This window comes from Peromyscus leucopus, chromosome 14, assembly GCF_004664715.2.
Source record: "Peromyscus leucopus breed LL Stock chromosome 14, UCI_PerLeu_2.1, whole genome shotgun sequence".
In the NCBI taxonomy this organism is placed as follows: Eukaryota; Metazoa; Chordata; class Mammalia; order Rodentia; family Cricetidae; genus Peromyscus; species Peromyscus leucopus.
This window is the reverse complement of record NC_051075.1, coordinates 80,004,197-80,018,746: the sequence shown is the minus strand read 5'-3', so window position 1 is coordinate 80,018,746 and position 14,550 is coordinate 80,004,197. Positions and strand designations below refer to the sequence as shown.

The 14,550-nt window shown below is 47.3% G+C and overlaps 1 protein-coding gene and 1 long non-coding RNA gene across 5 annotated transcripts; one reads left to right on the top strand and one right to left on the bottom strand.

Moving 5' to 3' along the window:
- Positions 1-265: 265 nt before the first annotated feature.
- On the top strand, positions 266-11,690 carry Cdca4 (cell division cycle associated 4). Of its 4 annotated transcripts, none has more exons than XM_037210904.1 (3): positions 266-422; positions 8,733-8,947; positions 9,660-11,690. In XM_037210904.1, exon 3 carries the CDS (start codon positions 9,666-9,668, stop codon positions 10,377-10,379), a length of 714 nt encoding a protein of 237 aa, XP_037066799.1. In that variant the 5' UTR covers positions 266-422; positions 8,733-8,947; positions 9,660-9,665; the 3' UTR covers positions 10,380-11,690. The 4 variants fall into 4 exon arrangements, with proteins under 4 accessions (XP_037066799.1, XP_028739525.1, XP_028739524.1 ...); XM_037210905.1 differs by lacking the exon at positions 266-422 and adding an exon at positions 509-909; XM_028883692.2 differs by lacking the exon at positions 8,733-8,947 and having other exon boundaries at positions 267-422.
- LOC119089030 lies at positions 5,332-14,393 on the bottom strand. The gene is made up of 2 exons (XR_005092873.1): positions 13,707-14,393; positions 5,332-6,382 (listed from the first exon to the last, which is right to left on the bottom strand). It is a non-coding gene; the product is annotated as an uncharacterized LOC119089030 (long non-coding RNA).
- Positions 14,394-14,550: the final 157 nt, after the last annotated feature.

The window sequence follows — 14,550 nt, the reverse complement described above, 5'->3', positions numbered from 1 at the left end:
AGGGACGAGCGCGAGAAACCGGGGGGCCGGGGGCGGGGCCGGGCGCACGGAGACCTGGGACCGGGGGAAGGGGCAGGGGGGGTAGGCTGAAGCCGGGCGCGGGGGATCCTGGGAGCCCGAGCGCGCGGCATCCTGGGACCGGGGCGGGGGGAGGGCGAGCCGCCGAGAGACAAGGCGTGGGGGCGGAGCGAGGCGCGGGGAGGCATGGGAGTGGGGGGCGGGGCGGCCCGGCGCGCGATCCTAACGGCTGCAGACGCCGCGCGGGAGCCCGCCCTGGGGAGGCTCCGCCCGGCGTGGGTTTGAACGGAGCTCCGCCCCGCACTCCACCAATTGGCGCTCGTGCGGCGGCGCCATGGCGACCCTTTGTGGCCGCTGAGCGGTCTCGCCTCCCGAACCGAGTAGCGGCCTGCCTTGCGGCCCAGGTAAGCGGCTGGTTCGTCGGCTCCTCGGAGCCTCCGCGGCCTCCAGGGCAGCCGGGCCGCGCCGGGGGCCCCGGGCCTCCGCCCGCGCCCGCCGCCCTTTCGCGTCCCGGACGCCGCGGCGTGCCGGGTGACACATACCGAGAGCCGGAGCGGCGGGGACGAGCCGGCTCTCCCGCCCGCCGCCGCCGCCCACGCTCCCTGGCTTCCGCTCTTTCTTCCTGCCGTGGCCCTCCTTTCTGTGTCCCCTCTGCTTGCCTCTCTCCTCCGGCGCTCCTTTGGTTGAGCCCGGGTCGGTCTTCCACCCGACGGTTCGTGGCCCGTCTGGCCGCCCCTGCTGTGCGTCCGTCTTCAGAACTGCGCGTGGGCCGCAGTTGTGGGGCAGTGGACTCTTCCCTGGCTCTTGGCAACGCCGAGCTCCCAGCCTCTGCTTGTTGGCTAGGGACGGATTCCGAGAGGTCAGGGTGGGCCCCCTGCAGCCTCCTGCCTGGTGAGTGTTGGCCTTGAGTTCTTTTTTTCCCCTTTGTTTCTTGAATTTTAGTTCCCCTGAGGTTATCAAGTGTCTTGGGTTGCCTGCTCTTCCCCTACTGTAGTAGACCCCACTTCCTTCTGAACTGATCATCTGTGGCCCGGTAGATACTGCCTACACTGGCATCGTTGAGAATCGACTGGAAGCCAGCTTGGTGTTCCCTAATCTAGCCTGAGGCTAAATGGGACTAGAAAGAAGAGCCGGAGACCTTTTCTATAGTGTCTCTCACCCAAATAGGGTCACCAGGGAAGGGGGGGCCTCCGAGAACCTGGGACAGATGTACTGGTCCAGACAGAACCCTTATACTTTCTCTTGGTGGCCCTTGTATCTGACTACCAGATGGCAGGACTGAGCCAGCCATTGATTTAATTGATCCACAGGAAACTGCCCCATCAGCCTCCTGCATGCAGCTTCGTCGAGGTTTTATAGGTGAAATTTAAAATGCAGTGAGGAATCCCCTCCCCATTTTAGAGGGGCTAGTCTTAGAAGGAGTCAGGAAGTTTCCCTCAGGTTATCACTGGAATACCTCCAGGCATAGGAAAGCGCCAGGTCCTCCCAAGGATAATGCTAATAAGGACCTTTTAGTTAACTGTTTATACAAAAATCTCAAGCAGAAATAGTGGGTCAATAAATTCCATCAAATAACCACCAAGTTTACTGGCCCCAGCAATTTCCCGACTTGTTCCCTCCTCCCACTCTCTTTTTGAGGAAGTAGTTTAAAGCAGTTATGGTTGTTGTTTGAGACAGGGTTTCCTTTAGTCCAGGCTGGCCTCAGACTTGACACTGTAACCAGAAATAACCTTGAACTCTTACTCTTCTTGTCTCTGCTTCCCAAGTGTTGGGATTAGACGTGTGCCACCATGCCCAGCTCTGAAATCACTAAATCCTGATTCAACTTAAAAATGCAACATCCAGATTAGTGCTTAATTGTGGCTACAGTCCAAGCCCTGGTTGTGATAGGTCTATTCAGGTAAAACCAAGACTGATGGCTGCCTAAACTCATGGTCAGAGCCCAGGAAGCTGCATGTCATCCTTCAGTAGAAAGATTAAGCAACCTCAGGACGGGCACACAGGTGGCCACAGGGAGCTGTATCCAGGCCAGTCTAGGAGAGCCCCCTAGGGCTCAACCATTTAGGGCTGGTCAGAACATGTGCTGGTGATACAGGTCTTTAACCTCAAGTTCCCTCTTTCCTCTTGCAGAGCAGCAGGTAAGCACCCACAATTGGATATTTCATTCCAGGGCTTTTGTTCTGTGAATACCCCACAGTTTATCTTGTGGGGACCCCCCCCCTTTTTTTTAATTGTATGTGTTGGTGAGTTCAACCCTGCATGAGTTCATGTGCACCATGTGTGTGGAGGTACCCTCGGGGACCAGAAGAGGACATTGGATACCTGGAACTGGAGTTATAGGCAGTTGTAAGCCATCATGTGAGTTCTGGGTACCCAACCTTCATCATCTGTAAGAGTCATCTCTTCAGTCCCACCTTGTTTTAAATCTCTAAATCTGAGGATGGTGAATAAGTCTGAAGGACAGCATCTGGCACTAGCAAAGATAAGGAGTGTTGGTTAATGTGGTGATATATTGTGTACACTAATAAACTTGCCTGAGAATCAGAGGGCAGAGGTAGCCACTAGATTAGACATAGAGGTCAGGCATTGGTGGCACACACCTTTAATCCCAGCACTTGAGATCTCATGCCTTTGCTTGGGAAGCACACATGCCTTTAATCACAGGAAGTAATATGGCAGGGCAGAGAAAGGTACATAAGGTGTGAGGAAACAGGAACTCACTCTTGAGGCTGAGGATTTCGTAGAGGGAAGAACTAGTGCCTGGCTGCTCTGCTTCTCTGATCTTTGAGCTTTCACCCTGATATCTGGCTCTGGTATATATATACCATATATATATATATATATATATCTGAATTAAAATTCATACAACAGGTTAAAGCTCTGTTGTGCAAGAGTTGTATGTACCCTAAGCAAAATTAGTATATCAGGAGAGGTAGTTTGATAGCAAATATGCAAAAATTAATGTAGAAAGAAATTGGTGAGGACTTACGCTTCCTAGAAAACAGTGTGATGAGGTTATCAAGGGCCTTAAATGTTTCTGCCCTGAGTCTTAGTACTAAATCAGGAATTAAGGGCACAGAAACCAAGTGCCAAGAATAGAAAACATCGGTGACTGGAGACTGCAGGGTCCTGGCTGTAGACTGCCTGGCATACTTGTGCGCACAAGTGGGCACTCACCAGAGATGATCCACTTGTTACATAACATGATAAGCAGAACTGCTGTGCACTCAACACAAGTGAAAGCTAGTGCTTAGGAAGAAGAAAAGGGCTGGGAAAAAGGAATCTAGAGGATGGCAGGTTTTCTCTGAGTGGTTAGAATTGTGGAGCATTGCTCTTTGTGATTTTGGATTCTCTTCCAGATTGTCTAGTGAACTGTGGAAATAAGCAACCAAACAAGTGAGAGCAGGAGGAGGCTGGCCGTACAGCAGGGCTTCTGTAGCTCAGGAGGAGGCTGGCCGTATAGCAGGGCTCCTGTAGCTCGGAGTTGGTCGGTCCCATCACTGATTTGCAGTCTTGAGGAAAGCTCTGCAGCGGGGTGGCTAGGGGTGGGCTGACTAGGTGATGAGCATCTCCTATGTGAGAACCAATACTTTCATTCTGTAATCACAAATTTAAGAAGCAAAACAGCTTTAATTTTATGATTCTGCAGAAACAGATGTCAGCCTAGCAAAAATAGCTTCTCAATTTGGCACAAGGAGTAGTTTTTAAAGCCCCTGGTGAAAAATTCTGCCTTTTTGGTTTTCTGAGACAGTCTCACTGTGTATCCTTGGCAGGCCTGGAACTTGCATGTAGACCAGGCTTGCCTTGAACTGGCAGAGATCCATCTGCCTTTGGGGTTGGGATTTAAAGGCTTTTACCATCACACTACAGTTCTGTCTTCTTTTTCCCTTAGGCTGATTATCCAGAGAGATAAAAATCTTCACATTTGTCTAGCATAGCCTGCTTGATGGATTCCCCAGAATTAGTTCAGAGCACAAAGCCTCATCTAATGGGGTTCCAGATTCCCTCCTTTTCTTATTGTGGACTTAGTCACATGGCAGACTGAAACTTTGCAACCTTAGGATGAACTAAGGGGACCTAGACAAGCAGGGCCAGCTGCTACCTAGGAAAAACAGGGACCCAGTGCTATACACAGATAAACCCTGTCTCAAAAAACAAAAAAAAATTGAATGAATGAATAAGTAAGACTGTCATTTGTTTCTTAGGTTCTATGACTGGTTGTAGTAGGTATTTGCCACTTTGGTTAGTCCTGAGATGGCACCAGAGATGCTGTACTAAGCTTTTTCTTTGGGGCCATCAACCAGCTCCCAAATCATAACACGGAGACTTACTAGTTAGGAATGCTTGACCCAGCTTAGGTTTGTTTCTGGCTAGCTCTTGTAACTTAAATCAACCTGTTTCTCTATCTACCTTTGGCCTTGGGGCTTTTTACTTTGCTTCTGTATATCTTACTTTCACTACTTGTGTCTGCTGGCTGGAGGCTGCTTGCCTTCTTGCCCAGGGCATATCCCTCATTCTCTCCTCTTGTTTTTCTGAGCCTAGATTTCTCCTCCTGTTCTCTCTGCCTGCCAGCCCCGCCCATCTTTTCTCTGCCTAGCTATTGGCCTTTCAGCTCTTTATTAAACCAATCAGGTGCCTTAGGCAGGCAAAGTGAAACAAAAGTAATACATCTTTACACAGTTAAAGTAATATTCCACAGCATAAACAAATGTGATACATCTTTACCTAGTTAAATAATATTCTACAACAAGATGCTGTTATCTTTTTTGTCACACAAGCCTGATGACCTGAGGTTTTTTTTTTTTCTTTTTTCTTTTTTTCAGAGCTGAGGACCAAACCCAGGGCCTTGTGCTTGCTAGGCAAGCTCTCTACCACTGAGCTAAATCCCCAACCCCGAGATGCTGTTATCTTTTTATATCCTGGCTATAGGATGTTTGTTGGGCAGTTACCAATTAGTGTCCTGGAGAGGTTGCTGGTTTCTAAGTTGTTCTTATAGGTGAGCCTTCTGAGCTGGTCATTGAAGATTATGGTTTAGAATTGTTTCCTCTGCTCCAGCCAGAAGCATTTGTACTTTGTCTCTTATAAGAGTGTATGCTCATAGGTACTTCTGGGCTTGCTTTTTTGGCAGTGGTGTGTTCTTAACACTACTGACTGCTGATCAGTCTGGCTGTGGCTCAGTACAAAGTCAACTTTCCATCCCCAAAGAGGCACTAGAGCCCTGTCTGGATTTCAGAATTGGGTGTTCTTCATTGGGTGTACCCACCCAGGGTTTTGTGGTTTGAGGTACCAAGGAGCCTTGTGCTTAGTATTAACTTTTTTTTTTGGAGACAGGGTGTCAGTGTAGCCCAGGTTGGCTTTAAACCAGTGATCGTCCTGCCTCCTGAATACAAGGTTCAAAAGCACACGTGTTACTGGCTTTAATGTCCTTTGATCTGTCTCTGCATATGAAGTGTGAGTCGCTGAAGCCTGCTTATCTTTTTTTTTTTTCTTTTTGTTTTGTGACCCTCAGTTTGATCAGGGTTGTTGGCATGAACATGGGCAGGAGTTTACTGGAGCATGGGCAACTTAACCTTCTTTGGTGGCTCCCTCCCCTGGCCACCTTTCCCGAGCACCTCCCCTCAGTTGTGAAGGAATGTTAACGGGGTCCCATCTTTGCACATAACCACAGCTGCTGTGATTTCATGTGTGTAGCAGCATGTCATGTCTTGACATTATTGTTTCACAAAACTCTTCATCCTCTACCTCTTAGATTCTGTCTGCCTCACTTCCAGGATATTTCCTGAGCCTTGGAGCCAAGGAGCATATTGATACAGATGGCTGGTTTAAGGCTAAGCACTCACTAGTTCCTTATTCTTCTGCATTAAATACAGTCTATTGCAAATGGTGGAAGTTGCTCTGACTAGGGGTTTAAATATATTTAGAAGGTAGTTTGGGCATCACATCCATTAGGAAGATAACAGGAGTAGGCTTTCCCCTAGGGGATTAGACCTTGTAGCCATGGGCTTTTGACCAGGTTTACAATACCAGGTATGAATTCTGTCCTGTGGAGCAGACTTCAGATCCAAACAGAAAGCAGTTGGTTATCTCGTAATAGTCATGTCACTGTCTCTCCAGTGAGCATCTTTTATCTTAGAGATTGGTATTGTAGTTTGCACCACTGATGACATCTCTCTTCAGCCTGTACTCCACCTTCTGGAAACTTCCAGTTCAGGAGCCCATTTTTCCTTCCTCTCTGTCCTTTTGTGAGTTCTCCCCACTGCATGCATCCTCTGGTTGGCCACACTGCCCTCCCTGGACCAGTCTGCCTTCCAGTTGGGTTATCTTTCAGATTCTCAGGGTCAGAGTGGGCAGCTAGGTATTCTGTCTGCAAAACAGGGTTTAATTCATGACATATGAGCAAGTTTGGTTTGAGATCTGTGTTAAATCACAAAGAGTTGAAATTGTAGAGATAACTCTGAAACAAAAAGGAACTTTTGGGACTTCCCACCCCCTAATCCAGGGTTTCTTGATACAGTTGGCCTAGATATATATTTTTTTCAAGACAGGATTTCTCCGTGTAACAGTCCTGGCTGTCCTGGATCTCACTTTTTAGACCAGGCTGGCCTCGAACTCACTGAAATCCGCCTGCATCTGTCTCTCAAGTGCTGGGATTAAAGGCATGTGCCACCACCACACAGCCCTTGACATAGTATATTAATTCTCAATAAACTTAGCAGTTTTACCCCTCCCCCCCAGTGGCTTTAAACATGTAATTGTTTTTTAAAAAATGAAAAAAAAATCTAATTTAGACTTAGGGACCCACATTTGTAATCCCTCCACTCTGGAGGCTGAGGCAGAAGGATCTGAAGTTAAGAGAACAGCCTGTTAAATACACATACTACCACCACCAAAGAAGAAATTTCTGTAATGCAAAGTTATATTAGTTGCTTTTCTGCTGCTGTGATAGAATACTCTGACAAAGAACAACTTAGGGAGAAAGGGTTTGTCTGGACGTGCAGTTATAGCAGGGATGCTTTAGTCCATCGTGGCAGAGAAGGCACAGCAGTGCAAGGCTGAGGCCAGTCTGGTTGTCAGGGAGCCCAGAGCCCAGTGATCGATCACATGTCATCCGCACACAGAAGCAGAGAACGGAAAGTAGAGCCAAGTATACAACTTGAAACCAGTCCTGGGTTTGCAGTTCTTTCAGCAAGGCCTCACCTCTTAAAGGTTCTGTAACCTCCCAGACAGTACCATCACCTGGGGACCAAGTGCTCAAACACAACCTACATTTATTTATTTATTTATTTATTTATTTATTTATTTATTTATTTATTTATTTATTTATTTGGTTTTTTGAGACAGGGTTTCTCTGTGTAGCTTTGCGCCTTTCCTGGAACTCACTTGGTAGCCCAGGCTGGCCTCGAACTCACAGAGATCCGCCTGGCTCTGCCTCCCGAGTGCTGGGATTAAAGGCGTGCGCCACCACCGCCCGGCTATTTATTTATTTTTATTTATTTATTTTACAAGACAGGGTTTCTCTGTGTAGTTTTTGGTGCCTCCTGGAACTCACTCTGTAGATCAGACTGGCCTTGAACTCACACAGATCCACCTGGCTCTGCCTCCCTAGTGTTGAGATTAAAGGTGCACCACCACCACCCAGCTATTTGTCTTTAAAAGATTTTATTTTATGTGTGTAAGTATTTTGTCTGCATGTATGGCTGCACTATATGCATACAATGCCTCCAGAGGCCAGAAGAGGGTGTCTGTTGGATACCATGGAAACTAAGTTATAGATGGTCATGAGCCATCATATAGGTGCTGGGAATAGAATCAGGGTGCCCATCTCCAGCTCCAAATCAAACAGAAGTTTAAAAAGCATTTGCCTGGCATGGTGTCACATACCTTAACAATCCCAGCACCTGGAAAGCAGAGGCTGGCCTGGTTTACCCAGTGAATTCCAGGCTAGCCAGGACTACCTAGTGAGACCCTAGTTCAAAAACAACATAACCCTGAATATTCTTACCGAGCAATTTAGTTGTTTTGTGTTTGTGTCTTGTGTGCATGTGTGTGTGTATGGATGGAGGTCAGAGGCTGATGTCTGGTATCTTGCCCATTTGCTCTCCACTTTAATTATTGAGGCAGGATCTCAGTTGAGTCCAGAGCTAGCCTGCTCCAGGGATCCCCTATCTTTACCTCCCAAGCTCTAGCATTTATATGAGTAGTAAGGATTTAATTGCAAGCATTTAACCTGCTGAACCATTATTGCCCTGGCCTCATGAAATAGTCTTTTATTTTTTAGACTTATGTTCTCTGTGTATTTCCTGCATTTATGTATGTTCGTGCCTGGTGTTCTTGGGGGTCAGACTAGGGCATTGGGTTTCCTGGAACTTAAGTTATAGATGGCTTTGATCTACCATGTAAGTACTGGGAATTGAGCCTGGATCATCTGAAAGCAGCCAGTGTTCTTAACCACTGAGCCATTTCTCTGGCCTCTCTTGATATTATTTGTACTTTGGTGGTAAGCTCCTTTCCTTCACTACGAAGTAGATGATAAAACTTGAGGGGTGGCATGGGCAGGAACAGCTGCTTACTTTCCTGGGCATGGTCTTATAGGAAAAAAAGAAGCTCTTAGCATTAGGTCTCTTAATTTTTTATCTTGAGATTGTAATTGTTTATATGAAGTTGCAAAAGAACCTGAGACTCTGCATTCCTCTTGTCACTTGTCTTTCGCTTAGGTTTGCGTGTGATGTGTTGGGAGCTGGGCACTCTGTGGCCAGCACACTTGTCCAGGCATGTTCTCTCCCCTGAGATCTCCTGCATGAGTATAATAAGGAGGATGGAGTTGATTGGGGTGTGGCCTCTGGAGACTGGCGACTGGCTTTTCTCTGGTCTGTAGTTCCAATGGGAGCTCCGGTCATTTCAACTTGATTATTTCCAGTTTGGGACAACTGTGAGTAGAGTACTACGACCGTTCTTGTACAAGTTTTTACATGAGCCTTAGCTTTCATTTCATTGGAATAAATACTCAAGAAGTCACATAAATTACGTAAAGGTCTCTGACTTTGGAAGGAAGAAGAAAAAGTAGCCTTTTTGTGTCTGTAAAGAAATCCTAAAGTTTACATATTTTGGAGATTCTGTTGAGAACAACTTGGCATTTAATTTCAAATTTATTGTTTAAAATAATATTTTTATTTTAAAATAAAAATTTAAAAGCTGGAGAGATGAATCAGCGGCTAAAAGATCTTGTCCCACAAACATAAGGACCAAAGTTCCTATCCCAGTACCCAGATTTTTATTCTCTTTAAAATGTATTTCTGTAGATGGGTGTAGTGGTGTACTCTTAATCTCAGCTCTGGGAAGCTGAGGCAGGAGGGTCACACGTTCAAGGCCAGCCTGGGCTACATAGCAAGATACTTATCTCAAAGCAACAACACCGCTTTATACAAATAACATATTCCTCCTATTTGTGTTCATTTATCTGTTGATGAAAATTATGCTACAACTTGGAGCTGTGTTGTGTGACAGTGGCTGTGTCAGGCAGCCTCCAGATGGTGTCTCAGGCGCTTCTGTGTTGTCACTTCTCTAGCTGTTAGAAACTGCCCTGGGTACTGTCAGCCGGGAGGCTGCAGAATGCTAAATGGTGTCTTCCTTGGTTCCCACAGGACACGATGTTTGCTAGAGGGCTGAAGAGGAAATACGGTGACCAGGAGGAGGTAGTAGAAGGTTTGGGCACCGTCCCTTCCTATAGCCTGCAGCGGCAGTCACTCCTGGACATGTCCCTGGTCAAGCTCCAGCTCTGCCACATGCTAGTGGAGCCCAACCTCTGCCGCTCAGTCCTCATCGCCAACACAGTCCGTCAGATCCAGGAGGAAATGAGTCGGGATGGTGTGTGGCATGGGATGGCACCCCAGAATGTAGAACGGGCACCAATTGACCGCCTAGTCTCCACAGAGATCCTGTGTCATACAGTCAGGGGAGCTGACGGGGAGCACCCCACTCCTGAACTGGAAGATGGTCCCCTGCAAAGCCCAGCTTCTGAGCTTCCCATAGTCAGCTCAGCACAGGGGCAAAGGAACCCTCAGAGCAGCCTCTGGGAGATGGACAACCCCCAAGAAAACCGGGGAAGCTTTCAGAAGTCACTGGACCAGATATTTGAGACCCTGGAGAACAAAAACCCCAGTTCAGTGGAGGAACTCTTCTCAGATGTGGACAGTTCCTACTATGACCTGGACACAGTGCTAACAGGAATGATGAGTGGTACCAAGCCCAGCCTCTGCAATGGCCTTGAGGGCTTTGCTGCAGCTGCCCCACCTCCCAGCTCCACTTGCAAGTCTGACCTGGCTGAGCTGGACCATGTAGTAGAGATTCTGGTGGAGACTTGAGAAGAGGCCCCCGATGGGCCAAGGACAAGGCCACACACCTCACGGAGCTCACATGTACTATGATCCAGAGACAGACAAGCACTTGTCCCTAAGGGGGCTCTGACTCTCTGACTCTGAAAATGTCCTGGACAGGTTTTCCTATGCAAGGCTGCAGCCCTGGAGCTGCCTCAGGGCTATATCCCTGAGGACAGAGCAAGCCATTGCCAGGAACTGAGCTCTCTGAAGGCTTTTGGGCCCTGGGTTCATTTTCCTGTTTGTGGGATCACTGTGGAGGATGGTGTGCCACAGTTGTGTCTAGTCCATTTTAAATTAGGTAGGCGAACTTTCTAAAATTAAGTTTTATATGTTTTGGGCAATACTTTGTCTTAAGATATATTTTTTAAACTTTTTATACTTTAGATTTTTTTCAGCTATTTTCTTAAAAGTATATTTTTTCTACAAACATCCTTTGCTGCTACATTAGAAACATTTATAACCTAAATAATTACAATTGGTGTGTGTCATTTTTAAGGTTTAAATAGAAAGTATTTTTTTTGGTGATGAGTCTCTACAATCCCAAGGCAACAGTGTAAATGTAGCTGGCCAGGTGTTTACATGAGAGGCTCCATCGTGGTCTGCATTCTAGTAGTGTGCCTGAAATGAGAACCATGCACGGCTCCATTGCCCCCTCCCTGGGTCTGTTCTGCACATTGTCTTCCTGGGCTTCATGCAGGAGGGTTTTATTATGCCTATTTATATGTAAATGCCACTGAAGGCTGAGATCAGATGTCTGGAGTACACCACCAGTTCTGTCTCAGGCAGTGCCTTATTGTAGTCTTCTTGTCCCTGGCCATTTTCTGGTTCACAGCACAGCACTGTGTGTGACAGGAAGACACGACATCCTAACAACACCCAACGCCTCCTGTTACATGTCAAGTGTGTACATGGAGGCTGCTGGGTACCAGGCATGGTGGTTGTGCTTGGAAAGGGCATGTCCCCTCACCCATGTCCTCAGTAGGGAACACCCATGCTTGCCTGCTTCTGAAATGGTGCTCGAACATCTTAAGGTTAAAAACAACCTGAGTTCATATAATTTTAGGCCCCTTCATCCTGGGGTGGCCCCTGTGCTGTCAGCTTGGATCTCAAGGTTCTGCTACCTGATCATGTGTCACACTCCTCTCCCCTGCATGTTTTTGTTTCTCATGTGCTTTTTTGGATTTCCCCACCTGAGCCTAAGAGGTTTTTTTTGTTGCTGTTTTTTTTTTTCTGTTTGTATTAACTATACTTTAATATCAACAATGTAAACTTATTAAAAGTATCCAGCAAATGGAATGTGTTATGAACTTTCTTCCTCCTAATCCTTCTACTGAGTTTGCTTTCAGTGGTTTCAGCATTTTATATGCTTTGTAATGTAGGCAAAGAACTTTTTTGTGCTAAATAGGCAATGGATTTATTTTCCTGACCTCGTGGCTCCCAAGGCAAAATTCTCCCTTACCTTTCAGCCCCTACTGCCTTCCTGGGCCTAAGGACTCTAAGCTGTAGGAACAGACTGGCTGAGCCCCGGTCTATGACAATGATATTGTGTCCTTACAAAAGCTAGTTGAAAGGGTGTGTTTTACTAAATAAACCTGAAGCAGGTTTTTTCTTTTACATTTTATTTATGGTGGGATGTATTTGTCATAGTGCCCATGTGGAGGTCAGAGGACATCCTTCTCAGAGTCAGCTTTCCCTATGGGCCCAGGGATGGAACTCAGGTCCACAGACAGCTGAGCAGTCTGTCTAGTCCCTAAAACAGGGTTTGCTTGTTTAAAGCATTCCTGCTCCTTCTGATAGCTACAGTGTGCTTGGCAACCTTAAAAAGTAAGATCTTCGGAGAATGAGGTGTGCCAGCTTTAAGATGCTTGTTTTTAGAAAGTTGCTGGGAGACCTGAGACTGAGTGACCTTTCACCCTGCCGTATCCTACATTTCTGCCTGGACCTTAGAATGACCTCAGAAGGCAGCGAGCCCCAGAGTATAGTTGCTGAATTTCCCAAGCACCTTTGGGTGACATTTTTAGATGATATATAAATTTGACCACTGCTTAGAAGCAAATTTCCCATGTGTTCACTGATTTGTTTACAAATACTTAACTAGGAATGCAGTGTTAAAATCTCAGCACTTGAGAAGCAGGATTGCCAAAAATTCAAAGCTAATCTAGGTAGTATCAAGGCAGGCCTGTGGTAGGGATCATTGGTCAGTATGCCTCTCGAGTAACCATTTGGTCAGCGGCAGGCCGGGAATGTAGGTGCTCCTGGCAGCCTGCCCCCACAGCTGCTTTCTGTGCAGACTGGGCTCAAAGGCACTCAGCTCAGAGCTGTCCCAGGTTTTTCATGCTTAGGACTGCATGTACCTCATCTTTTTTTGCAAAGTACCCCAAATGTGTACCATATTGGCCCCAACAACATTTCATAAGGGATAGGGTGGGGTCCATGAGGCCCTACCCATCTAATGATCTATTCAGTTAAAGGTTGGGGGAGGGAATATCATTTTCTTAAGTGGTGTGGCCATTGATATGGTGGTCCCCATTCTCCAATAAATAATGTTCCCACGGTTGTGCAAAACTTAATTAAGTCACATTTAAAAAAGACATGGAGAGGGCGGTGGTGGCACACGCCTTTAATCCCAGCACTCGGGAGGCAGAGCCAGGCGGATCTCTGTGAATTCGAGGCCAGCCTGGGCTACCAAGTGAGTTCCAGGAAAGGCACAGGCTACACAGAAACCCTGTCTCGAAAAACCAAAAAAAAAAAAAGGACATGGAGGAGGTAAGGAGATGTGGGAAGAAGGGTTCAGAGGAAGACAGGATGAAATGACTACATGTATAAAATGGGTATTTTTTTTTTAAGTCCCAAATATATGAACCGCATCCTACCTGTCCTTCAGTTCCCACTGCATCCCTCCAGACAATTAGTTAATTTTGATGTGTTGCTTTAGAGCTTCTAGGCCGCTGCGGTGAGGTGAGTGGAACACTGCCCAGCTGATTGAGAACACTTGACAGCAGTGTTGTGCTGACCCCTGCCCTCCTCCATGCTCCATGTCTGTTGCCTCACTGCTGACCCCACCAGTGTGACAGCACAGCAGAGTGCAGGACACAAACCCAGTGAGGATGAGGGCCCTTGCTGCCCCTAAGCTGAAGCAGGCCAGATAGAAGCCAGCCCCACCCTGCCCTTTCAGCTCAGTACAGGACATGAAACAGGACAAGTCACCATGCTGAGGAGGGCAGAAGGGTGAGTGAGGAACAGGAACCAGGCACACAGTGACACCCAAAGCAAAGCTAACAGCCAAGGAAGCCTCAAACCTAAGCCTCTTACCTCCTGTTTGGCCAGAGCCTGAGTGAGGCTGGGGATTGGCTCCTGCCTGTAGGTCTCAAAGCCCACTTCTTGGTGAGGAAGAGAGTGGGAAGGGCAAGGGCCTTGCGCAGGACTTGCTGCTCTCCTGTGCTGTGCTGTTCAGGTGCCGTCTTCAGTTCAAGCTTGGCTGTCCCAGGCAGCTGGACCCCTGGCTCTCAGCATCCATGGGTTCTGAGAAGTGCCTGTCAGCGTCACTTCACTGCAGCTGCTAGGAGCCCAAGAGCAGAGTGCATTTCAGAGTCCTCACAGCATGCTCTGCCTTACATTGTCTGTTCATTCCTGCTTCAGTGGACGGGAACTGCATACATTTAGGCATATGATGTTTTCAGTCGTCTAGGATGGCTAGATGGAGCTGGTGACCGAAGGCATTACCTCAGCAGTTAGTTGAGTAATGAGAATACTAAATCTCTTCAGTGATTTCTGAGAACATTCACTTTTCCCAAGATAGGGTTTCTCTGCATAGCCCTGACTGTTCTGGAACTCACTCTGTAGACCAGGCTAGTGCCTGGATAAAGGCATGCACCACCACTCCAGCTTCGTAATTGTTAAGCACGCCCAGTGTTTCCACTGTAGGAGTCTTGAATGCTGACCCGAGACTGCCTGTGGCGGACACCATCTCCACCAGGCCCTGCTAACTGCCACTCAGACTCCAGGAATTTCACATTTTAAGACCCACTCCCCCACCCCCTGAAAGAGTCATCTGCTTGTCTCTGCACCTGTTACCCACTCATCCTAATGTCTCTGGGCTCATCCATGTTGCTGCAGTATCAGGGTTTCATCTTTTCCTGGATAGACAGTACTCTTC